General features: G+C 40.1%; 1 protein-coding gene across 1 annotated transcript in view; it reads right to left on the minus strand.

Moving 5' to 3' along the window:
• mrrf (mitochondrial ribosome recycling factor) overlaps window positions 1–27,292 on the minus strand; it is a 47,620-nt gene that overhangs the window by 17,178 nt on the left and 3,150 nt on the right. Inside the window, exons 2-4 of the mRNA XM_057819410.1 lie at window positions 17,972–18,145; window positions 14,746–14,898; window positions 5,971–6,089 (exon numbers count right to left, since the gene is read on the minus strand). Of these exons, the coding sequence (XP_057675393.1) occupies window positions 5,971–6,089; window positions 14,746–14,898; window positions 17,972–18,143 (444 nt within the window). The 5' untranslated portion in view covers window positions 18,144–18,145. The remainder of the gene's footprint in view (window positions 1–5,970; window positions 6,090–14,745; window positions 14,899–17,971; window positions 18,146–27,292) is intronic.

Raw genomic sequence — 27,292 nt, forward strand, 5'->3', positions numbered from 1 at the left:
TAACATACTCCCATTGTGATCATTCAGCATACCTCGTTTATTATGACAAAGCAGCGAACAGGAAGGGGTTATGGAGAGAAAAGAAACACAAGAAAAGAAACACAACCAACAACAAGAAATACATTGAACACCTACACTAACTTATAATATGTTGGTGCTATTGTCAGCTAGATGTATTTCCGGTTGACACCATATGGGGGGGCCTGTTGACTGGGGAAAGAAGGGGAGGTGGGTGGGAAAGTCTATAAGCTAAGGGATTGGGAGGGGTAGAGTGTACACAAATCAGCTCTGTGATCTAGAACCCAGTAATCGTGTGAATCTCTTGTGAGTGTTAGCTTGTTGGCAACCGACCCTACGCCGCCCCACCACCTGAGCGCGCCCAATCACATCCAGTTGCTCGACGCCGCGTAGGCGCCAACCCAGGGCCACGGCCCCCCCCAGCTAGCCCGGGAGTGGGGGGCAGCGCCGCCCATCCCTCCTCCCGCAGGTCAAGCAAAGGGGCCATCGTCACCCGCCCGGTATCCAGGGTGGTCCGCCAGGGCACCCGCGCTACCATCAACCGGCCCTCAGGGATGGGAAGAAGGGACGCACCACCAACCCCACGCCCAGCTCCACCCCCGTCCGCACACCCGGCCTACATGCCACAGCAACCGCCCCCCACCCGGCACAGCACGGCACGGAACGGAACCCCCAGCGGCCCACCAAGCCCAGGGCAGGGCAGGGTCCCTTGCCGGAGCGGGCGACATCCAGCCGATACATCAGCGTCCAGCCAGCGACCCACGACGGAGCGCAGGGCGGATACCCAGGCAGAGAAGAGAGGGGAAGGTGGAGGCAGGAGGACGCCGAGGAGCTGTCGCGGGGGGACGCGAGATCGAAGCCCCGACCTCCCCCACTCCCGCGGCCGTCAGCCCAGGCAGAGGGGAGGCCACGCCATACAGAAAAAGTGTGGGACCCACCTACCACCCTATTACTGTGGCTGCCAGGTATACATTAAAATAGGAGAGCTTGGCTTGGGGCAGTGGGACCACTGCATTGAATTTCTACCCAGCTGCCCATCCAACCGCCCTTTGCCGAAGCTCTCCTGTGGAGTATGATGCGTGTGGTGCGTTAAAAAAGGTGCAGGAACAGTGGGGCCTGCCGTGAGGAGGTAATCGTGAGCACCCCCGCAACAGGCCCCATCCATCCCACAACCTTGGTGTGTGATGCATTAAAATCAGGGGGGAGCCGGGCCGGGACTGTATGGCCCTGTCCCGACTCCCCAGAGGAATGAATGAGTATGTAGGTGCCAGGGTGAAAGATATTTACAGTGCAGGCTCCCGCAGGCGTGGCCCCGTCCACCAGAACCACCAGCCGCAGGGCGGCAGAAGCGCCAGGGCCCTTGGTTTTGACCCTTTGTACTAACTCCATTTTGAAAAGTTTAGCGAAGGCTCACCGAAAACAGGTTGACAATTTATTTAGGTCGACAGCGATCAAACAGAAAGGCGAAACAGACACAGACTCAGGCGAGGAGGCAAACACGTTCCGAGGTCACCAAATCAGAAGTCAACAAAAGGTTCCCGAGAAAAATGACAACGCTTAGTTAAACATTTAGTCTTTTGAAGGCTCTCGCTGGGCGGGCCGTGGGCAGGAAGAAGGGTGTGTTTGGCATTATTGTCTATTTGTGGATTGGACAGGAGGATTCGGGAGTTACTGTTTTCCGGGCAACGAGGGTTGTGGATTTTGCCACCTCAGCGTCAAAGGGGCTGTTGGAGTCTTGTCAGTCGTGTTATCAGTTGGATATTGGGCATTCTCCGGTGTTCCTTGTGTTGGGACAGAACACCCCGCCATTTGTTCTGGGCTGTCCGGTAGAACTGATTGCGAGTTAGTTGCATGACGCACACGTTGGGCTTCCGTGATAAAAAGGCTCTATATTCTGCTTGTTTTCCTTAAACTACGGTAGAAGTGCTATTTACTTTATATCGGGTTTGTTAGAGAAATACAAACAGTCAAACATTAAATAGGAGAAACTATATTATTCCCTGATTGATTATATTAAGTGTGTTAGAGTAATGCAAAGTTCGACGGTGCCTACGAGAAAAGGTACTATCTTCCTTCAGTAGATAATTAATTGACTACTGCACATTTCAACTTACTTTTATGTACAAATTTCCATCATGTAGGAACCTACGGAATGCAACGGTACATATTACTAAGTCAGCACTTCCTCTGCGTGATTTCAATGAGCTAATTTATTTCAAAGGTTAGATTTCTAAATGTCTTTGCTTCGATTGTTCTATTTCCGTCATGTCAGATGTTATGTGTGGTAAATGAAGAAGAAAAGGCAAGACATGATTGTGTAATGGCTTAATTGTACTTAAAAAAATACTGCGTCGACTTTTAGACCACCTGTGTGGAAAAGTCTGGACACTATAAGCCTACTGGATGAACAAGGGTTGTGATTAGTACAGTGTCGTGTGGCTATAAGAAGGAAAGAAGAGTTTAAAAGAAAAAGAAAGAAAAATAATCCATTCCTTCCTAACCTGGGGGTAAAATGAGGTCATTTCCTCGTCAGTGAAAATGTACACACAGTTGTATCTACATATCTGCGTACACACACAGTTCTAGTACTTGGTGCTATCTTTCACTCCAGAACAAAGGGCTCCTCCAGTGATCCATCAATTAGCATATGAACCCAAGTTGGCGTGAGACGCTAAGGTCAGGTTTCAATAGGACTGCTCTGGCTCCACTTCAAGCATCTGATTTTTACCTCCGCCAAGTATGAAAGAACCACAGCCAGAGTTTGTTTGAGAAGGAGATACAACCCCTAGAAAAAAGTATGGAATCACCAGTCTCGGACGAGCACTCACTCAGACATTTTATCATGTAAAACAAATTTAGATAAAAACCTTGAAAAAATAATGAATTAGTTCAAAAGTGCAACTCTTTAGCATTCAGAAACACTAAAAGAAATGCATATTCTTGACTCTTGACACCTTGTCCAATGCATATTCTTGACTCTTGACAAGGTGATGATGCTGGAACTTTGGTTTGGTGATGTCCCAGTGAGATTTACAAAGCCCGAAGAAAACATCAAAATTCTCTCAGCCCTTACTGATATGGAGCTGCATGTCAGGCAAAGGCACTGTGGTTAAATCTTCAATAAATGCACAAGTTTTCATTGAAATTTTAGACAGCTTGCTTATCCCTTCAATTGAAAATATGTTTGTCATTTTCCAAGATGACAATGCATCATGCCACAGAGCTAAAACTGTTAACTCATTGACTCCCAGCCATTTTCACCAGAGCAAGGCCCTTCGCTCCGGGCCGTTTCACTGGATTTTGACTGATTTTGCAAGGCCCACAGAAAATTCTGTTCTATTGCTATATCAGGCATGAAAATGGGTCAGGGGTTAAAAAGGTGAGAAGGGTGTGGAGGAAATATGTTCCGGCGTTCTGCCAAAATTCTGCCTACATGAGGCGAATTTGACAATTTTAATTTTTCACATAAGGCTTAATATTAGAGTTAGCGGGGGTTTAATTAGTTGAAAGAGTGGATTTCAACCACCATTGACTTGCGCTAGCTTAGCCACTCCGGAGCCCTGAAAGTAACAAATAACTGGCAAACTGCACAGAATTTGTTCAAATCAACTCCAACGACGAATTAAACCACGGCTAACTCAACGATTAAGCCTAATGTAAAAACTTCTGAACTTCCCCTTTAAAATAAATACCATTGAATATGGCCACTAAAATGTTGTGTATAAAAGTTTAAGAGCAATAAAACAAACAACAAAAATGAATTAAATGAACAAGAATCCTTCAAAGTATTTCATAATGGGTCCAAATGATTTTTCGAACATATCATGTGACTATAGCACCTTAGAGACAGCCGTTTGCTTTGCTTAGCCAAAACTACAGCTGAGGAGGCAAAATGGATATTTAGAATTTCCTTAGACCTAAGCTTTCAAAACCTTCAACAACAACAACTGAGCTTGAACCGAGGATTGAGCACGAGCAGTATCAAAAAGTCCTGGCTGTCTTGTTACCTGTTGTGCTGTAATTCCAAGTGGTGCTTGAATTGGATGCTTTTAGCGGTCGACAGTCTTTTTGAGCCAGCGCAAAGTTCGCAGCGCACGGAGATATTTTTGTCCTCTTTACTGGACAAAAATGTGAAATAATGTCTGTGTTTCCAGTGTGCAAATGCAGCACTTACTCTATAAAATTAACATTTACTAACCACCACAATGTTTTTTAATTCATTTCTTTCAGTGTTTTTGAATGCTAAAGAGTTGCACTTTTGAACTAATTAATTTTTTTTCCAAGCTTTTTATCTGAGTTTATTCTACATGATAAAATGTCAGAGTGAATGCTCGTCCCAGACTGGTGATTCCATACTTTTTGCTAGGGGTTGTAGTACCTTTTCTTGTAGGCACCGTCTAACTGTTTGCATTACTCTAAAACACTTAATATAATCAATCAGGGAATAGTGTCGTTTCTCGTATTTACTTTTTGACTGTTTGTCTTACTCTAACAAACCCAATATAAAATAAATAACACTTATACCATAGTTTAAGGAAAACAAGCAGAATACAGGGCATAAGAGATAAACAACGCCTTCTTATCACGGAAGCTCAGCGTGTGCGTCATGCAACTGATGCACCAACTCTCGCAATCAGTTCTCCCGGACAGTCCAGAACAAATGGCTGGACGCTCTGTCCCAATACAGGGAACACCTGAGAACGCCCGATATCCAACTGACACGACTCCAAGAGCCCCTTTGACTCTGAGGTGGCAAAATCCACAACTCTCATTGCCCAGACAACATTAACTCCCGAATCCTCCTGTCCAATCCACAAACAGACAATAATCTTAAACAAACACACCCTTCTTACTGCACACGGCCCACCCAGTGAGAGCCTTCAAAAGACTGAATGTTTAACTAAGCATTGTCATTTTTCTCGGGAATCTTTTGTTGACGTGTGATATGGTGATCTTCGAGCGAGTTAGCCACCTTGCCCGAGTCTGTTTGCCTTTCTGTTTGATCGCCGTCGACCCGAGCAAATTGTCAACTTGTTCTCGGCGAGCCTTCTTCAAACCTTTGGAGTCAGTACAAAGCGTTAAGACAAAGGTGAACTTGCGGAGTTCACCTTTAAAAAAAAAAAAAAAAAACCTTAACCAATTTGAAACCTTGTGGCAGTGTTCAACATGTACAACAGGTGCTCTTCATGAAATGAGATATTTTGAGGGTTTTGGTCTCATCTCCCATTAGTAATGGTCTTGTCTTGGAATGGCCAACAAGTCGTACTCGGCATTTTATGTTGAAACTGGTCAAGACCAGCACTGATCTGCCATTCTTCAACTTGGAGTTTTCTAATCTCTGTTTCAGTTTGTCTCGGTCTCGACTCCCAAAACTGTTGCTGCCCGTGATTGGCCGGCAAATAATGCCCGAAATGGCCTGGGATAGGCTTCAGCACCCCTGCAACCCTCATGAGGACAAATGGCACGGAATATGAATGAATTAATGAGCGGAAACGCACGACTGTACAACCAGTCATTATAGTCTTCTTAAGGGATGGAAATTGAATCCTTTTTGTGTTTAAAACTTGAAATAAGTGCTTTGCTGGAAAGTTGTTTTGGTGAATGCAGTCATTTTATTAAATATTTCATATTAATTTTTTTGTAATATTATTTGGTAAATGTATATTTTTTTAATACTTGTACAAAATAATATGACAAACAGATTCAAATGTCAAATAATTTATAAAATGACTGATATCATAGCTCTAGGAACAACAATTATTTTTTGCTTTTCAATAAAAATAAATAAATAAATAAATTTAAAAAACTAGCACTAATTTTCATTTCCGTCAACCTGAAAAAAAGCTAGCTTGCTTATACATAATACACACGTACACACACACACACAATGGTATAAATAACTTTTTTGTTGTTGTTGTTGTTGTTGTGTTGGTTTGTGAGTAATTGTCTAACCTCGGGGTAGCTGCTCATATTGACCATAATGAGCTGAGGGGATTTCATGGAGACTTGGCCCAGCTGATTGAGAGGGAACTTCCCATCTTGTGTTGACACAATAATGTGGTCCAGTGCTCCTAAACGGGTACAGGTAGACAATGTCATGATTACAGACTTGCAATGTCCGCAATATTACTGCAATCTCTTTCAAAAAGTCAATATCATCACACTCAGCTCCACTTTTAGGACCCAGCCTTTAGTCGAAGTTTAAAGGTGCCTACCAGGACTGCATAATATACAGTGTATCACTAAAGTCAGTACACCCTAGGAGTGGGAACCTCTTGGTACCTCACGATACGATACGATTTGCGATACAAAGCTCACGATAACGATGATCTGACGATATAGCGATACAACGATTTTCGATACATTGGTGAGTGAGGAAATGCTTCTAGGATATTCTACAAAAAAACTAATAAACAGAAAAACAAGCTTCTGCTGTGAATTGGAATGAGTTTATCGCTAGTAGGCGTCCAATCCATTTGAACTGGGAGGGTGGCAGCGAATGATCATTCGCTGCCATCCCTCCCACTTCAAACGGATTGAACGTCTATGGCCGTCATTGGCAGCCAATGCCGGGCAATGAGTTATTTTGGGCCATTTAAGTTCATTTACCTCTTGATTTTCAGTCACTTCCTGTTGATTTTGGGGTATTTCATGGGTCACCTCCTGTTTATTTTGCGTTGCAGAACAGGAAGTGACCTGGAAATCACCCAAATGAATAGGCAGTGACTCAAACTCAACAGAAAATAATCTGTAAATGCCCTAAAATGAACAGCAAGTGACCTGTGAATGCCCCGAAAATCGGACTGAATAACTATGAATGCTCTGGTTTTGAATGAACGTTCCCAGTCTAAACGGAATTGGCGTCGAGCACCGTCAATGGCAGCCTTTTTAAAAAAATTTTTTTAAATTGACACCTTTTTAAAACAATATCTCGATTCTTGACAGGAGCATATCGATAACCTTTTGGGATACAAAGTATCACGATATATCACCATTTCGATATTTTGTCACACCCCTATTACACCCCTCGCATTCATTCATTCATTCATTTTCCATGCCGCTTTAATATAAAGTATAATTTAAATTTAACAAAAAAGTTTTAAACATGTTACTGTCCAACCAAATTATTTTTAAACAATAAAACAGCAACGTAGCAAAATGCTTGTCTTTATTAAATGCTTCATTGAGTGAGTCCATTCAAATCCGCTCAAGCTGGTCACTTACACACACAATGAGTCGCCACAGCACACTAGTGCTTAACAAGCTCAACGAGCTCATACATTCGGCGCCTTTCAAAGTAGGCGCTCCCAAGTAGCGTTGGGCTTTGTTTGAAATTGAACGATTCCATTTCCAGGTCAGATTCTATGTTTCGATTCCAGTTCCAAGCGATTCTCGAGTCCTATTCAGGACAGAGGCATTGCACCAAAAAAAAAAAAAAAAAAAGGCAGGGTCAAAAAAATAAATTGCATGGTTTATATAAAAGTCTTAACTTCTCAATGATTTTTTTTTTTTAATTTAATGAACTTCTCACAGGGCTAATTTTAACTTGTATATAAATATCAGTCTTTGAACTCGAGCAATTTTTTTTCCGCTTAGCGGTCAGGGCATCAGAACATGGAATCGAAATTTAAAAATTTGAACAATTCCGGGAGCATCGTTGTGTTAGATCCGGTTCCCATCGATGCTCGATGCCCAACCCTACTCCCAAGCTTCTCTGACAAAATCAAAGCTTCAGAGCTGTGACTCATCGTTTACTTTAACAAGCAGCTGCTTGGTGAGCAAGAAAAGCAGCAGGAGGGAGAGGTGAGAGGCGTGTACGTGATCGGATAGGGACATCTCTATAAAATACTGCTTTTATTTGAAAAAAAAAAAAAAAAAAATCTGCGATGGACTGAGGGCGCAAAGTTTGAAGCTGTACTTTTCCCATAAATGTGTCATTTCAACACACGTACCGAGGCATTTTGTCCGATATGGAACATCAACAAGTGTGCCCAAAGAAATTAAATGTCCTATTTTATGAGTACATCTCCTTCCTTCAGTGAAGGGAGAAGCAAAGGTGTGTTGACCTCAACCCCCTTCGATTCTCGTTCCATCTGGCTAACCTCAGACGCAGTTGTTTCCTTCTCTTCCACCTCTGCCTTATATCACTCTATGCCTGCTTAGGCTGTGGAAGTTGCAACTCTTGAAACTGCTAGTAGTGTGTATTTGTGGGGTGTGTGTGTGTGTGTGTGTGTGTGTGAAAGAGAGATGAGCATCATTTTCTTGATGCCATCTTTTCATCACTTGATTCATAGGATGAGACACAGAAGAAGATATAGAGAGTATGAAGTTGGTCATTATAATTATTAGTCTGTAGCTGTGACCTTCTGCCTGTCCGTCTTTGTTACTAGTGCCTTGACGATGTGCACCTACATATCTGTGAGCAATTATGTTGGCCAGACGGGGTCATTTGGTTACCAAGAGAGACAGAGGTAAGAGGTCTGGCAGGAAGAACATCAGAAATCTCAACCTTAGTACTTAAAAAGTAAGAAAACATTCAATATTTTAATAAGTCCGAATTAATCGCTTTAGCCTTTGACAAGCACAATGAATGGTAGGTGTGTGCCATCTCGAGCGTCCTGCGATTCGATTCGAAGTATATGCACCCTTTGAAAAATCATGTGATGCGTCTTTAATTTGTGTCATTAACAGCATCCGTTACTTACCTGTGGCACATAACAGGTGGTGGCCATAACTAAATCACAATTGTGACCAGTTAAAATGGATTAAAGTTGACTCAACCTCTGTCCTGTGTTCTTGTGTGTACTATTGTGTACCAATGTGGACAAAAGAAAGAAGACCAAAGAACTGTCTGAGGACTCGAGAAGCAAAATTGTGAGGAAGCATTGGCAATCTCACGGTTACAAGTCCAGCTCCAAAGACCTGAATGTTCCTGTGCCTCCTGTGCGCCTTGTCATCAATAAGTGTAAAGCCCACAGCACTGTGGCTAACCTCCCTAGATGTGGACGGAAAACAAAAATTGACGAGAGATTCCAACGAAAGATTGAACTGATGGTGGATAAAGAACCTTGACGAACATCCAAACAAGTTCAAGCTGTCCAGCGGGCCGAGGGTACAACAGTGTCAACCTGTACGATCCGTCGGCGTCTGAACGAAAAGGGGCTCTATGTTACGATACTCAGGAAGATCCCACTTCTGACCCAGAGACATAAAAAGGCCTGGCTGGAGTTCGCCAAAACTTACCTAAGAAGGCCAAAAACGTTTTGGAAGAACGTTCTCTGGTCAGATGAGACCAAAGTAGAGCTTTAAGGAAAAGGCGTCAACATAGAGTTTACCAGGAAAAAAAACAGGCCTGAAAAGAAAAGAACACGGTCCCCACAGTCAAAAATGGAGGAGGTTCCCTGATGTTTTTGGGTTGCTTTGCTTCCTCTGGCACTGGACTGCCTAACTGTGTGCATGGCGTTATGAAGTCTGAAGACGACCAACAAATTTTGCAGCATAATGTAGGGCCCAGAGTGACAAAGCTGCGTCTCCCTCAGAGGTCATGGGTCTTCCAGCAGGACAATGAGCCAAAACACACTAGAAAATGGTTTGAGAGAAAGCACTGGAGACTTGTAAAGTGGCCAGCAATGAGTCCCATTGAACCCCTGTGGAGGGATCTGAAAATGGCACCCTTTATATTTCAGAGATCTGGAGCAGTTGGCCAAAGAAGAATGGTCTAAAATTCCAGCTGAGCATTGTAAGAAACTCATTGATGGATACCGGAAGCTGTTGTTCGCAGTTATTTTGTCTAAAGGTTGTGCTACCAAGTATTAGGCTGAGGGTGCTAATACTTTTGTCTGGCCCATTTTTTGAGTTTTGTGTAAAATGGTCATGATTAATTTTGTTTTCCATTCTCTTTTGTGTTTTTTCATTGCATGCAAAATAAATGAAGATATTACTACCAAAACATTTGTAATTGCAATCATTTTCTGGGAGAAATTGAGCATTATCTGACAGAATTGCAGGGATGCCAATACTTTTGGCCAGCACTGTAGATCTGGACAAAAAAATATCAACAGGTTTCGTCAATGCAAATCTTTTTGAAGGCTTGCGGCTGACTGAAGCATGCCTGCCTTGAATAAGTGCACTCCCCTTGAAGACAAGCTAATCCTTAATAGCACTGAAAGGAAGATGCTCCTTGGAAGTTTCCCTAGCAACTGAGCTTTGACCACAACAACTTTTCTCTTCATATCGACAGACGTTAGAGCCACAGTTAATCCTAATTAAATCCAGATGAGAGGCTTGTGGAAAACACACATATACAGTACACTTGCAAATACGCACACTCATTCAGGCAACTGATGACATTCCATTCCACCATCTCATCCATTCATTCATTCATTCATTCATTCATTTTCCATGCCGCTTTTCCTCACGAGGGTCGCGGAGGTGCTGGAGCCTATCCCAGCTAACTCGGGGCAGTAGGCAGGGGACACCCTGAACTGGTTGCCAGCCAATTGCAGGGCACAAGGAGACATACAACCATTCACGCACACACTCATACCTACGGACAATTTAGAGTGTTCAATCAGCCTACCAAGCATGTTTTTGGGATGTGGGAGGAAACCGGAGTTCCCGGAGGAAACCCACGCAGGCACGGGGAGAACATGCAAACTCCACACAGGAAGGCCGAAGCCCGGGATTGAACCCTTGATCTTAGAACTGTGAGGCAGACGTGCTAACCACTCAGCCACCGTGCCGCCACCCATCTCATCCATCCTGTCAAATTGAAGTCTTACCGCCTCCCTGGATTACACAAAAACTGGATATAAGAGAGGCAGATAAATTGATGGATGGAAGGAGGGATGTTAGCAGTGTACGCAGATGGAAATGGGAGTACATTGTTGCTTGAATGACAGAATCATCAACAAAAAATAGGGGTCAGAAGAGCAACAAATATGAGCATAGGATATAAACTGCTAAAAGAGAGAGTACAGAGGAGGATGCGAAATAGGTTGATAGAATAGAATAGAATAGAATAGAATAGAATAGAATAGAATAGAATAGAATAGAATAGAACACCATTATTGTCATTACACAAAGTGAAACAGATACTGACAAACTGGCCATATAAGGACGGTTAAACTATTCATGCTTGAGGCCATGCAGAAGCAACAAGTTGGCTGAATTGATTACAACTGGACAAAGACAAATATACACCGTTGTAGTGCTGCAACGATTAATTGATTGCCTCGAGTAATTTAATTAAAAAAAGCTTCGGATCAAATTTTGCTGCTTCAAGTATTAGTTTATTTAAAGTGGCATTGTAATTAGTGTTGTTCCGATCATGTTTTTTTGGATCCGATTGCTTTTTTTTTTGCTCCCGATTCAATTCCAATCATTCCCAATAAATTTTCCCGATCATATACATTTTGGCAATGCATTAAGAAAAAAATGAATAAAACTCGGACGAATATATACATTCAACATACAGTACATAAGTACTGCATTTGTTTATCATGACAATAAATCCTCAAGATGGCCTTTACATTATTAACATTCTGTGAGAGGGATCCACGGATAGAAAGACTTGTAATTCTTAAAGGATAAATGTGACTTTGTATATTGTGATTAAATATTGCCATCTAGTGTATTTGTTGAGCTTTCAGTAAATGAGACTGTAGCCATTTAACTGTTCTGCCCAAATGCATGATGGGAAGTGCAACCATGACTGTGCGTAGTGGCACCAATTGATATATCTTCTCTGCGTTGGGAAATAACAGGGTGTTAAGAAAAAGATAAGCATCGATCAGCATCCCGATCGATCGGGTCCGATCACGTCATTTTCAAAGTATCGGAATCGGCAAAAAAGATATCCGACATGCCTTTTTTTAATGTTTAAAAAAAAAAAATTTTTTTTAATTGAATCGTTTTCTAACAGTATTTAACGTTACAGACAAAATATGTTACACTCATCCAGAGTCTTTAGTTTAGGCTTAAGGTAGGGTTATCAAATTTATGCACCAAATGCATGATGGGAAGTGCAACCATGACTGTGCGTAGGGGCACCAATTTATATATCTTCTCTGCGTTGGGAAAGAACATAGGGTGTTAAGAAAATGATCAACTACTGCCTTTCTTCCCCACATTACCTCTCACGATATTTTTAATTTCTGAGAGAGGGATTGTAAGGCTTTAGCCAAATAAAAAAAAGGCTCTAAAGGCTGTCAAAATTCTCTCTACTAATTATACGCTGCCTTTTAGCTCTATATATAGGTAAAACTGCACCTTTATAGATTGAACGCGATAATGCGTGAGTGGGTCGTGCAGCGCATGCATTCATTAATTAACGTGATTAATTAGAAAACATTAATTACCGCTGTTAACGCAATAAATTTGATAGACCTACTTTAAGCCAAAACTACTCTGGATGAGTGTAAGACTTTTTGTCTGTAACGTTAAATACAATTAGAAAACGATTTAAATAAAATATATTTATATATTTTAAAAAGGCATGTCCGATATTTTTTTGCCGATTCCGATACATCTTTAATTGTAATGGTTTGTCTTGAAAGTGTTTGTACTTAGTTTTATTGATTTGGGTGGATACACTGCCCTCATGTGACAACAGTGAATATGACATAACTGTTTATAAGATGTCCATGTTTACCATGTCAGTAAATTCAGTAATTTAATAAAACACGAAAACAGTCTTTTCATCCTGCTTTGATTCCGCGTTGTTCGGCTATGTTCATTTCCCTTTAAGAAACAGTCAGTGTGCTTACGTATGAAGTCACGTGGTTATCAGGAAATCAAACAAACAGAAGCCCGGTAGGCTAACGCTAGCAGCTAACGCTACAAGGAAACGTAATGGGAATCGGGCTTAAGGGAGCTTTGCCAAAACTTTCACCCGACATTAAGTGGACTCTACTCGGCATCCAGACGGGCTTTCAACCACTGTCCTCCCTGGTTGTCACGATTTCAGGAGAGGGTGCTTTCAGTGCTTTCTACTGGTAGCCAGGCAACAGGCTAACACTACAGATGGACGTGATGGCGTCGGATAGCAACTCTAACCTTGTTGAAACGCCTGAACTTAAAAGGGGGATCAGGCACGGACTACATCTATCAATCAGTATGTCGCGTTATTTTGTATCTTTGTGTGTGATTTCTCTGATAGCTTTTATGATGGTAAAGCATTCAGCATAATGTATAATCCAACAGTGAAGCCTTCATATGACCGTTTAATGGCCACATCTATTTTTCTGTATGTGCTTGCTGTATTCTGTGTTATTACTGCCATCATAAAATCGTAAAAATGTTTCATTGGCAAAAGAGCAATATAGCTTTAATGTGTGTGTGTCTGTGTGGGGGGGTGCATGTGTGCGTGCATGTATTAAAAAATGCTCTGGGAAACAAAAACCTGAAACCTTAAAGTAAACACTTGTGTTGAGTAATAATGTCACAGCAGCCAATAACAATAAGTTGTCTGTTTGAAGTGTACCGTTCAAGCTGTAAGTCATTTGTGTTACAATGACATGTTTGCACAGTCGTCGTATTGATTTTTAGAGTGTTGTGCATTGTTCAAGTCATGCAAGCCGTTATAAATGTCCATACTTGAATTCTTATTGTATAAAAGAAATGTTTATATACTTAATATTTAGACTGAATGTACAATTGTTAAATATGTTAAAATGAAAGCTGGTAAATAAATCAATAAGAAACAGTTCGTTTGTATTTTATGCATTGAATCAGATTTTCAAAATATATAACAGTCCGCTTGCCCGAATTTATCGTCATTTATGGTTATCGAGGTAAATCTGCTCAATTTTCCGTGATACGTACTTCAGGCCATATCGCCCAGCCCTAGTTTGAACAATTTGTTAACAGCTTTGTAAAAAAAAATTAAAAACACATTTTATAGAATTTAAGCTACCCGACTTTTGCTATGCAAATTACCCAATTGTTCTTTTAGTGTAATTAAGTCCTCTTTTTTTTTGCATACCATTTGAGGCTAAACTCAAGAGTTTTAATTTATTTTTCAATAAAAGTGCAAAACTGCATAGAGTGGAGGAACACTCCAAAATTTAATTTTGTATTCACATCTAATGCTCTGTTCTCCTAAAATTAATTCTGCAACGCATTAAATGTTCCTAATCCGATTATTCGATAATTCGAATGAACTAGTTGATTAATTAATCAACTACTAAAATAATCGATAGCTGCAGCCCTACATTGTTGTATAAATGTTGTAATTCCAACACTTTTAACCTGACTAGGGTGTGAATACTCTTAAATTAAAGATGAAAGATGGAATAAAGTATATCTTGTCATGCCTGTGAAAATTCTCATTCAAAGGATTCAACAGTTTAGAACTATACAGTCAGGCAAACACACTACCTATAACACAACGCTGCTGTGGCAGAAACACACTATATATGACGCTGAATCTATTAGCGCCCTTCCTCAATTAGATTTTCAATTCCACTCCCTCTACTACCCTCAACTGAACCAAGGCCGGAGGCACCAGGTCATGACCTGGATGTAGTTGGGGAAACAATGGTCAAACTGGGGTCAAGGTAACACCATATGGTGCACTCACGATACATTTTTTTTCAATGTAAATTCAAATTGTTTGTATTGTCAGTGTATACAGGAAGAGTTAGCTACGTTTGAAAAGCAGCTGAAGTAACTTAAATATTCATTGTTCAAAAAAATCAGTATGACGAGAGAAAATAAAGATCATACCAGGTGACGTTCTGATGCTGAGATTGCGCGTGAAGTCATCTTTGAGCGCATTGACCACAGCCGTCATGTCATCTTTCACTTCCTCTAGACTGATGATGTCCTCCACCAGAGTGGCGCTAATATTCACCTTGGCTGCCTGTCCCTTTGTCTTAGCTTGAAAGATGAAGAGAAATATAGTTCAGCGTGATACACATCACAAGGTATTAGAATAGGTCAGGGGTTAATAAGGTGAGAAGAGTGTGGAGGAAATATGTTTCGCTACACTGTACAACTCGGGCTGTCCCAAACGACAAATCTTCTCCCGAATAATCAGTCGGCTATTTATTTTTTACGATTAGTCGACTAATCTAATAATTTCCCCCCACCTTTTTTTTTTTTAAACTAATTTAGCAATGAAATTTTTGATGACGCCCAAAAACATTTTGGAACACTAAAATTCTTTATTAAAGTACTAATAAACACATATATAACAACAATAAATCACAAATAAACAATGAAATCAAATGCTGATAGCATTAACTAGTGCAAAAGAATGGAATGTAAACAGATTCAGAACACTGACTTAGCCTTTCCAACATGATTCAAAACAATTCTTTCAAAAATATCTAGCATTAATATTGTACTACTATATATAACAGTAGTATACTAATTATTCATTGCCAATCAGATTTTCCATAAAGATGTCATTTTAAAGATATTCTCAGCGAATTCTGAAGTATGTGGGATCAAATCCAGAAATCGTTATTTATATGACGAACATGACGTGCTTTTATTTTGAAATATTCACCGGAAGTACGTTCGCTAAACCGCTCACCGTAAGCTTTACACTCCGCAAAAAAAAGCTCTTTTTTGTCACCGCCTGTGGTGTCAGTAATCGATTATTTTCATTTTTTTCGTTTACAAATGTTGTTAACCAGCGATTTTTCATGTTTTAATTGTCACCTTTTCACCGCAAGTTTGCGTTTTGGACAAGACTGCCAATGTTTTATAGCAGGCTAAAGTAGGTTGTCTTTTTTCTCCATTAGCCTCAATGTTGCAATGCTAACGTTTACAGTGTTATAATATAGATGTGTTTCCTTTTTGTATGTCTGAACTTTAATTCTACAGTGTGTTGATGATGACCAATAAACATCAGTGAAAGGAACTGGTATCTCATATGCCATCAACACGCACGTGTACACGCACACACGCGACGATAAAATGCAGCCGTGAAAATGACCGCCCTCATTTTTATTTAGCGTGCGATAAATGTACTGATTGCATATCGCGACAGGCTGAGCAACTTCAATAAAACATGTCGTTAGTTAGTTAGATGGACTTACAATCTGCCAGCTTGTAACTGTCTCCTGTCGTCTTCCAAATTTACAACTGGGTGACGGTGCTTAAAGTGCCTGTGACACGAAAAAGCATGTTTATTTCATAATACACGCGGTATTTTATGCCCCTGAATGATATGGACCGCTTGGATGTGTGTGGAAGCGATCGCTATATTTATTTAGTTTTTTGAATCCCGCGCCATGAAAATGACTGACTTCCGGCTTCGGTCTTGCATTGAGGAGGAGGGCGCTGTGACGTGTACGGTAGAAGACGTCCTCTTCACTATACAGTGTACTGTTGTGTATGAGGACGAAGGATTCAAGTGATTTTGCGGATTAATACGTTTATTTTTCGCATCACACCAGCCAAACGGCTGCAGAAAAATCATTCTGTGTGCGGGAGAGGCGTATGCGCCTTTTTGGAGTTTCAAAAGGTTCCCATTCACCGTGGATATTTACTGTGGAACCATTGGACTTATGAGGAAGTGAGTAAACATCTTGTTTTGTATTATGTCAAATACGAATACAGTGATTACAAAGTAAACACTACAAAATTCCTTTAAATAAAGGACTACTTACGTTTGATCATTGATAGGCATGTAAAAAGCTCTCCTCATGCTCATTAGCAGTTAGCTGTTAGCACGTTAGCTGCACAACAACTCCAGCCACCCTCCTCCCGGGAACGAACTGTAAATTGCTCTCCACCGGGCGGTTTGCCGATCCGCAAAGACAGTCGACAACCGGGTCGTCATGTCAAATAATCCAGGCTAGTTACGTGTGATTTTCCACTTCGAAGACTTTGAGACATCCCTCGGTTCGGGTTAGCATGTCGCCTAGCTGTCACTCTTTCTGGTTTGTTTACATTCTCCGAAGCCGGGGAAGGGAAATGACATATGTCCGATTTAGGTGTCATAAAATATCGTTCGGGAGGTGCGACAGTAAAGGTGAAGTCGACAGTTTTGACCATTATGGAGTAATTTTGCCATGTCGTCTTGAATAAATGGATTTTTATTATTTGATATTCCATTTAGCACAAGATTGTTATTTGTCTTGACCATGCCATTTATTTAGCAATTGGGGAAAATACTTGGATAAAAAGAATATCCTGTAAAAATATGGAAGTAAAGAGACAGAAACAATGACATTTTGCCGCTCTCTTCGTCGCGTTTTCCTCGTTGTGAATAGTTCCCCCTCGACGGGCGGACTGGTCCTTCTCAAGCCATTTATATAGCTATTGGGGAAAAATACTTGGATAAAAAGAATATCCTGTAAAAATATTGGAGTAGAGAGACTGAAACAATGACATTTTGCGGCTCTCTTCGTCGCGTTTTCCTCGTTCTGAACAATTCCCCCTCATTGGGCTGAATAGTAAAACAGATGAGCCCAGTCTACCGCTGACGTCATCCACCTGTTGGGGACGCTAAAGCCCTATAATGGTAGGCGTGGCTAACCGGCAGATTAAAAGACTAATTTCTCGTCATCTGCGCTTTGCTAAATTGTTGTATATAGTCAAATCGTCTCAAAATATGATTCTAATTCACATAATAATGCCATTTAAGACTTTTTTTCTGGTGTCATATGCTCTTTAAGGTGTTCATTCACGGCCGACGTGCAGCCAAGCTTGGCATTAAAGAGACAGGACACAACAGTGTACCCTCCTTTGTTTCGTTGAAATAAGTCAATGTTTTAGCCACTCTGGTGCGCTTTTTGGGCTTTGTGCCACTTTCTCCACTTGCATACCAAGTGTCCGACATTAAAAAAAAAAAAATCTCCGACCTCCCCCCCTTAAAAATCTTCCCCTCGGATCTACACAATTCATGTAGGCCACCCTTTTCGACGTGAAAACGGCGAATTTCGCCGAAAGCGTAGAGATTTTCATGTCTGCATCACACAAGTCATTCCACACTAACCTTTCGCTTTCTTAGTGGCATAGAGTCGAGTGCACGCGGCAGGCTGGCACGAGCCGCTGGGGAAAAAAGCTGGGATGGCATGCCTTGCTGGGAGCACTGGGGCACCTCTGATCGGTCGCACCAGGGACTGACACAGCAGCAGACGAAGTCCTCTCAAATGATTCACCGCCATGACTAAACAAACAGAAACAGTACCATACTACATATTAGACATGTGCCGATTATCAGTTTCAAGGTATACCGTGGTATAAAAATTTCAAAGTTTCAAATTTTCCGTCATACCGTCCCTAAGGTATTGCTATTATTTATGTCCCAAAAACATATAGAAAAATCACTCGCTTGCAGCTGCAAGGCTCAACCCTCCCCCAACGGTTATTACTCAGTGTCAGTAGATGTGCTATACGATGGCTGGAGGAGGTGAAACCCCTGAACTTTTTTCCCCTATCGAAGAAAACAATCTCTGGTATGGGAATAGTTCAGCTACAGAAAAGTTACAGACGGCAGCGGCTTAGAGGAGGTAATAATATGATTTCGCATTTTTACAAAATTACAGGTTAGTTAACACTGTCAGGAACGTTTCCCACCAGCTAATAGAGTTAACTTCAGCGTGCTTAATGTGTCTAGCTGTGGTAATACGTGGTGTTTTTTCTCTCTGGCGACTGTGTTGAGAAAGAGAGTGTTTATAATGTAAACATGATATGAGTCATACACACGTGCTTTATTTATGGGAAAAAATTTTGTTCTGATGGTTAGGAAAGGACCGCATTTATTTTATTTAGAAATATATATATATAAAATGGTGGAAAACACAGACAAGGCTGAAAAAGCAGTTTCTGCTCTTGCACCTCTCTTTAAAATAAACTGCTGTATTTTAAGCCAAAACAAATGTTGTGTTTGATAGAACAAAATGTCTATATGCTGCCATAGCAAATTCATGGCGCATGAAGCCCCCGAACTATTTTTAATTTGTCCGTTTTACCCTGAAAACCCCGGTTTACAGACGTCGCGCAACCGCTTTTGTTTCAACCTAGCCATAAAAAGAAGGTAAATAATCGTATTTATTATTCAAAATGTTTGTCATTTTTAGCTTTGAAACATTAATTGATGTCTAATACTTCGTTTAAAAAAAAAAAAAAAATCCACTCACATATCACAATGAAAAAAAATGGTGTCTGTAAAAAAGTCACTGCTATCTACCTCATAACTATCGCTTAATTGTATTTTTTTTTTGTCACTATCGCATTTTCTCCGATATGTTAGATGATAAATAATCGATCCAAACAAAGAACAATTGAATAACAACATTTAAAAGGGTAAATATATGAAAAAGAACATCTCGACCACTCCTTGATGTCTGCGATTTCTGCATTGCGACCCTTGTTATATGACCATGTTTCACCCATAAAATACCCCAAAAATCCGGCTGTGGCCATTCACAGCTGTGTCTTGACACTCAGAGATGCATGCTACATGGCGTTTTTGGATCGAAACAAGGTAAGTATGTGATAATATCGCGATAAAGTCATGGCGTCTTTAATTCTGCTCTTTCATGCTCTCACCTCCAAATAGGGTTTCGCTGTTTACATTTTTTTTTTTTTTTTTTTTTAAATGCCCTCCTGTTCAAAAAATTTCTTCCTCCAGAAAATTGAGATTATAAGCTTTACAGTGATGTATCACACATGCATACAGCACAATTTTGAAATTTCATATCGGACAATTTTGAAATTTGGCCAAATTGGGGGTCTCAGAGCGGAACATCAAGTCACCTGAGTGTTTTCCGCCATATATATATGTTTTTTAAATTTAATTTAATTTTTTTATTTTAACTTAACATTAGACTTACAGTTCCCTCCATAATTATTGGCACCCCTGAAAAAGATGTGTTTTTAAAGGGGAACTGAAGAGCTTTTCAGATTTCGCTCTTAAGTGTTTTACTCAGTTGAATTGTATTAAATGCGTCATTCGCTCTCTCAAAAAGTAACATAAAAAAATAATAATAATAATTGACCGCGTAGTTTTTGAGTTATGGCCATAGCAACACCATAGCAACGAGGGACGCGCCGTCCTGCCGACCCCTACCTCGTGACGTAACTTCCAGGAAGCCTCGCCACCACTCTGAACACGGAAATATAGCACCACGCTATCCTCGCCATATATTGCAAACATTTTCTGGGTTTTACTAGCGGGATTCGTCATGCCATCTCGATGTGTAGCGATATGAATTACTCACAGGAAGACTCGAGACTCTAGGAGTGGTCCAAAAAAAAACTTCTGCAAAGGTTTGGACCGTTTTTGTTAGCATGCATACAGGTCCCCAATCGGCTCATTGTTTTCATCATTTCAGCCACGACATCTTTGAAAACCTACAACAATGCAACCTTGGTTTTCCAAAGACGTAAGTAGAACATTAATGGCTTTTTTTTTAATAAACGAGGGGGACTCCTACTGCCAGTTTGTTGAAGTGCGACATTTTTTTTTTTTTTTTTTTTTTTTTTTTTTGCTGTTGGCCTGTCATAAGTAGATAGGTTGGCTGACATGTCGTCTACTCATGTGATTTTATTACTATATCAATAGGTGTTATGTAAATTCAAATGTCCCCAGCACCAAATAGGTCCTTGGCTCGTTGTTTTTTATATTTCAACATCAAGGTCTGCCTATTTGAAGAGGGAACAACAGCATCAAATAGATGCTGCTATGACTGGGGCATTATTATTTGATCACCAAGAAATTATTATTAAATTAAAATTGGGATTCATCCAATATTTTCATGCTGCTGTGATTTTTTTTTTCCTCCAGGAAGCCAAACATAAAAAATTAAGTGGCGGAAACCCTCAACACGATGAAAAAAGCGTTGCAAGTCAGTTGCCACCCAGTTTCCCAAAATCAAGAGAGAGTGGGTCGAGTTATATGATGACCGAAGTGATGCGGTGTCCAGCGATGACGACTGAAGAGATCCTATGAGGCCTGCCAGATGCTGAATTTCTTCCGTCTGCGACATCAGATGACGATGATTTAGGAGAAATAAATGTAGCAAATTTTGATGATATGAAATCATAGTCATATATACAGTACACATTTTTTAAAAGAAAAATCAAGTTACCTTCATATTTTAATGATAATGCATTATCTTTGTATAGAGAACACTTCATGCTACAGAAAAGAGTAAATACATATTTCCCACTGCCATTATCATTTTTCAATGTTGCGCTAGTCCGTTGCTATCCTAACTTTGTGTTGCTTACTAAAATTATGCTCTTTGATGTGTGCCGTTGTGTGCTTGGTATAACATGTTGTGTCACAATCTGACAACGAAAGCTAATGCTGATTCAACATAAACCTGGTATCATTTATTATTGCGGCCTATTGAATATTTTTTCAGAATGTAATATAATTACAATATATTATATACCAATAGAATACATTAAACAGTCAACAAAATGTGTCAATGTTGTTAACAATTTATGGTTTTATTTTTTTAATGAAATTCATGCCCCTGTCAGTGCTTCAGCCTCCGCAAGTTTGGCTCTCACGTCTGGGATCTCCTGATGACACAGGCATACTCTTGGAAGGGTAATTACTTGACGGTTTACAGCAACACCTAGAAAATAAAATGGTTTTGTCATTTATTTTGAAATATCAATAACATATCATTCATTTAGCCACATTTGGGCTAGCTTTATCATATTTAGATCGGTAGGAGCTGTCCCATTACCTAAAATCCAGTTTTAGCTATGTGTAGAGCATTCATTTAGCCACATTTGGGTTAGCTTTATCATATTTAGATCGGTAGGAGCTGTCCCATTACCTAATATCCAGTTTTAGCTATGTGTAGAGCATTCATTTAGCCACATTTGGGCTAGCTTTATCATATATAGATCGGTAGGAGCTGTCCCATTACCTAATATCCAGTTTTAGCTATGTGTAGAGCATGGAAAAATATACAACCATGTAATCGCATTCTAATAAAAAAATCACGATGCTGGATTTAGCACTCACCCTCCCGTTCGTGAAGTGTCGAGCTGTCAATTGGCGTCATGACGCCATCTGCTGTGTCAAGTAAATCGCCGTCATCTGACGCCTCAGGTTCAAACATGTAGGGATTAATTGTAGTTCATCTCTCCTGGGAGCCTTTGCCATCGGTAGCGTCACGAAAGAGCGATCCTGAATGGTTACCTTTGGTGGAAATATCACTGACATCGTTGTTGCTGCTATGTTAGCTGTGAGTAGTCTTCTGTTGCCTACGTCACACTTCCGGGTTTGCGAAGGGACCATTAACGGAGTGCAAAAAAACTAAAAAAACGCAAATTATCCTTACAATTACGTGTTGATAATGTCATGGTTGTTTTGACGAACTTGTCCCAAGTTTATATTCATAAAATTACACCAAAATCCGGAAAGGTCTTCAGTTCCCCTTTAAGCTTCTAATGACTGACCCACCCCCATACTTCACAGTGGGTATGAGGTGCTTTTCAGCATGTGCATATTTCGTGGCACGCCAGACCCACCTAGAGTGTTTGTTGCCAAAAAGCTCAATCTTGGTCTCATCTGACCAAAGCACACGGTCCCAGTTGAAGCCTGGGACCGTGTGTATTTTTGTGTGAGACCAAGATTGAGCTTTTTGGCAACAAACACTCTAAGTGGGTCTGGCGTGCCACGAAAGATGCGCATGCTGAAAAGCACCTCATACCCATTGTGAAGTATGGGGGTGGGTCAGTGATGCTGTTTTGCTTCCAAAGGCCCTGGGAACCTTGTTAGGGTGCATGGCATCATGAATGCTTTGAAATACCAGGACATTTTAAATCAAAATCTGCCCGAAAGCTGAAGATGGGTCGTCACTGGGTCTTTCAGCAAGACAATGACCCTAAACATATGGCCAAATCTACACAGAAATGGTTCACCAGACACAAACTCAAGCTCCTCCCATGGCCATCTCAGTCCCCAGACCTTCTTTTGTTGGCAAAAGGGGGTTGTACAAAGTATTAACATCAGGGGTGCTAATAATTGTGACACACGTTATTTGATGTCAAATAAGTTTTTCTTTGTGTGGGATTTTTTCCCCACTGAATGAATGCACTTGTATTGAAGGTTGGATTTTTCTCTTTTTTTCCATTAAGGTCCCATATTATTTGTATTAAAAAATATATCTATTAGAAGCTAAAAAACACATCTTTTTCAGGTGTGCCAATAATTATGGAGGGCACTGTATGTTCCAATTTGTTTTGAAAAATAAAACTCCTGTTTAATGGAAAAAAGTTTTTATTTTTTTTCTTTAACCCAGATATCTCAAAGTAATACATTACATTACAGAGCTGTAATTGCAATACCGTGAAACTGTGATATTTTGGCCTAAGTATACCGTCAGAATATCATCAGGGCACATGCCTACTACATATTCATATCTGCTGATTAATATACGATAATCCACCCTCGACAGGAACTGTAATATGAAAAATACACACTTTGCATGACGACAAGAGGATTTGGTCGATGTACATGTTTGAGGAATTGACAGTAATAAAAATTAATTATGGGAAACGTGAACTAATCTTCTTTAAGATATTTAAAATTTGTGTAATAATTGTGTTAAATGGACAGAAAAATTAAATAAGATTATACTAGGAAAAAAAACCATGGGTAATGGGGATGGGAAAAAACAGGTTGCTCTAAGAAATATATATATATATATATATATATATATTGTTGCCACCACCTTTGCTAATTAAGCTTAAAAAGAAAAAAGCAGTTTAAAAAAAAAAAAAAAAGTTTAAATTGTGGAGTATTAACGAATTTTTGTCCTCTTATAAAATGAAAGGAAATTCTTTTGACAACATTGTACAAAAAAAAAATATTTGAGAAAGTGGTAATAGCTAATATCAGCCAGTAGGAGGTGGGCATACATCTTATTTTAGTTGTATAGAGTCACAATCTTCTCTCTCATTGAAGCACACATTCAGTCATGTGGGGATTCCTCAAGGAGAAGCAGTCAAATGAATACATACCAGACAAGCCTCTCTTACATTATTATGGAATCACCACCTCCCACCTCGTAGACTGTGAACTGTGCCGCTGAACCTTAGAGTGCACACAAGTACAGACAAACTCTGGAGTAACAAAGGGCCGCAGACGCAAACACACCAAGCCTGTCTTTCAGCGTCAGTGGCTGTGAAGAACTCTGTGAGTTTAGAGGAAAGAAGCACGCCATAATACTGCAATAAAAATAACTAAGAACTGCTATGATGATGTACAGTGGTATGAAAAAGTATCTGAACCTCTTGGAATTGCTCACATTTCTGCATAAAATCACCATCAAATGTGATCTGATCTTTGTCAAAATCACACAGATGAAAAAACAGTGTCAAACATTTATAAGTTTTCATATTTTAATGAGGATAGTATGCAAACAATGACAGAAGGGGGAAAAAATAAGTAAGTGAACCATCATATTTAATGTTTTGTGGCTGCCCCTCTGGCAGCAATAACTTCAACCAGACGCTTCCTGTAACTGCAGATCAGTCAGGCACAGCGATCAGGAATAGTCTTGGCCCATTTTTCTCTACAAAACTGCTGTAGCTCAGTCAGATTCCTGGGGTGTCTGGCATGAATGGCTGTCTTTAGGTCATGCCGCAGCATCTCAATGGGGTTCAAGCCTGGACTTTGACTTGGCCACTCCAGAACATATATTTTGTTCTTCTGAAACCATTCTGAAGTTGATTTACTTCTGTGTTTTGGATCATTGTCTTGTTGCAGCATCCACCCTCTTTTTAGCTTCAACTGTCTGACAGACGGCCTTCGGTTTTCCTGCTAAACATCCTGATAAACTTTTGAATTCATGCTTCCATTAATGATTACAAGTTGTCCAGGCCCTGAGGCAGCAAAACAACCCCAAATCATAGAGGGCAGGGCACCATTGCTCTTTTGACAAATAATGCTTCATTACTGTTTTTTTTCTCTTTAATTTAATGATTTTTAAAAATTATTTCTTTGGCTTATTTATGTAAATTTTATTAAACAGTATCGTTACAACAACAGTTTATATATATAAGTTTGTGCTGAGTAAAAAAAAAAAATGGCATGGTTTAAATTAAACAAAAATAAGCAGTTACTCAAAATGTTACTCATTACTTGAGTATTCTTTTCACTGGATATTTTTTTACTTGTACTTATCGTAATTTTCGGACTATAAGCCGCTACTTTTTTCTTCATTTTGAATCATGTGGCTTATAGTCCAGTGTGGCTTATTTGATGACTTATTTGGTTTAACAGGCAACACGTGCCCCCTAGCATGCATTGCAGTGCTACAGATGTAAATAGCAATCAAAATTCATGTTCAGTGCTAATTATTTATTCAGTTACTGTTCCAGTTGTTTCATTAATTGCTTGTTATGGTATTTGGTAACAATTTACTTGACAGTGGTGTCATAAGACTGTCATAAGACAGTCATATTTATGACATCACACTATTATGGACACTACTGATTGCTTATGACGGATTTCATTAAGTGTCATCCAGCAAATTATGTTACTCATGGCATTTATGTCCAGTTTGGATCTTGTATATCCATTCAAATGTGAGATAATTTGCCAGATAACACTAAGTGACATCTGTTATAAGTAGAGGTGGGAATCTTTGGGCACCTAACGATTCGATTACGATTACGATTCAGAGACTCCGATTCGATTATAAATAGATTATTGATGCCCCCCCCCCATTTTTTTTTTTTTTAATGTTTTGTATATTTGTTCCAAAATTGTTCAAAAATACTCTCAGGCTAAATAAACCACACTACTATTTTAGTATCAAGTTACCGGTTAAAAACAGTAAATAAAATACTCAAGTCCCCATTCTGTATCAGAAGCTTTAAACTACATTCAATTAATTTAATGTTGTGAATCAACCATTCAAGTTGTTAAAATTGCGCCTGTTATTCCATAATTTCCCTCATGTCTACTTTTGACATGTGAAAGTTTTAGAACTGTTTCATCATTGAAAGATAGATTCAAGTCAAGATTTTGCCGATTTAGGAGTATTTTACATAAAAAGTAATTAGGTTCTCTACAACAGAGCCTTCTAGAGAAGTCTACTGCTTTAAGATGGCGCCTGTTTACAAGCGCGGGAAAGTCTGTCATTTCACATCTAGTCCAGATATATGTGATATCTGCCACAGCCGAATGTTGCCGTATGATTGTAGCAACTAGCAACTGGGCGCTCTTTGTAGCGGCTGTCGGTCGCAGTCAGGTATTATTGTTTAGTTTTACCTAGCGGCATTAGCTGCACATGATATTTACTCTGGGTCTGTTCCTCATTGCGTCCCGAAGACCGCGCTGACTGCGTTTTATTTCCGCTTTACCTGGTATAATTCAATCATCGGAATTTGGATGTTTGTGATTCGTTCTCGAATCTTCCACGGCCGAATCGTGAATAATCTAAGAATCGGAAATTTTGCATGCCTCTAGTTATAAGTATTCATTAATGTCCATGACAGTGTCATGCCATAGTTACGATTGTCTAATGACAGTCTTATGGCGCCAACGACAAGTACATTTTTACCAAACACCATCACTAGCAATTTATGAAACAGGAACTGAATAAATATTTAGTTCAGAACATGAATTTTGATGGTTATTTACATCTGCTGCAATGCATGCTAGGAGGCATGTTGGACAACAACAGTGTTGACAGCAGGTGGCAGAAGAGGTTGATTGTCTCCCGCAAGGGAGCAGTGATGGTCAAATGAAGCTTTTTGAAGCAATAAAGCTTTGCACCCAATTGATTCAACACTTCATGGTGGTTCATTTGGTCTTATGACAGTCGTATGATGCCACTGTTAAATAAAGCTTTACCGGTTAATATATTTTGGTGTAAATATCCCATAATACAGTGAGAACAGCTGCGGCTTATGGTCCAGTGCGGCTTATCTATGAACAAATGCCGTTTTCGTGTCACATTTGGTGGGTGGCGGCTTGTAGTCAGGTGCGTCTTATGGTGCAAAAACTGCGGTAGGTACATTTTTTTGGATGACTACTTTTACTTGAGTAATATTATTTTGAAGTGACACTACTCTTACTTGAGTAACATTTTTGGGCTACTCTACCCACATCTGGTCACATGTTAAACTCCTATAAAGTTTCCAAAGCCTGTTAGGCAAATTGATACAATCCGACCCAACTGTGGTAGAGCAGATCGGCTTCAATGTGGGACGCTGACAGAGCTTCTTGGAGGGGAAGTCAAGCAGAAAATGTAACGCACAGGTGGTCGATGAAATACTGTATCCTGACATCCTGTAGATGCAGCTGCATTCACACTGCCGCAAAGCAGCGGGT

Source organism: Corythoichthys intestinalis, chromosome 17, assembly GCF_030265065.1.
Source record: "Corythoichthys intestinalis isolate RoL2023-P3 chromosome 17, ASM3026506v1, whole genome shotgun sequence".
Taxonomy (NCBI): Eukaryota; Metazoa; Chordata; class Actinopteri; order Syngnathiformes; family Syngnathidae; genus Corythoichthys; species Corythoichthys intestinalis.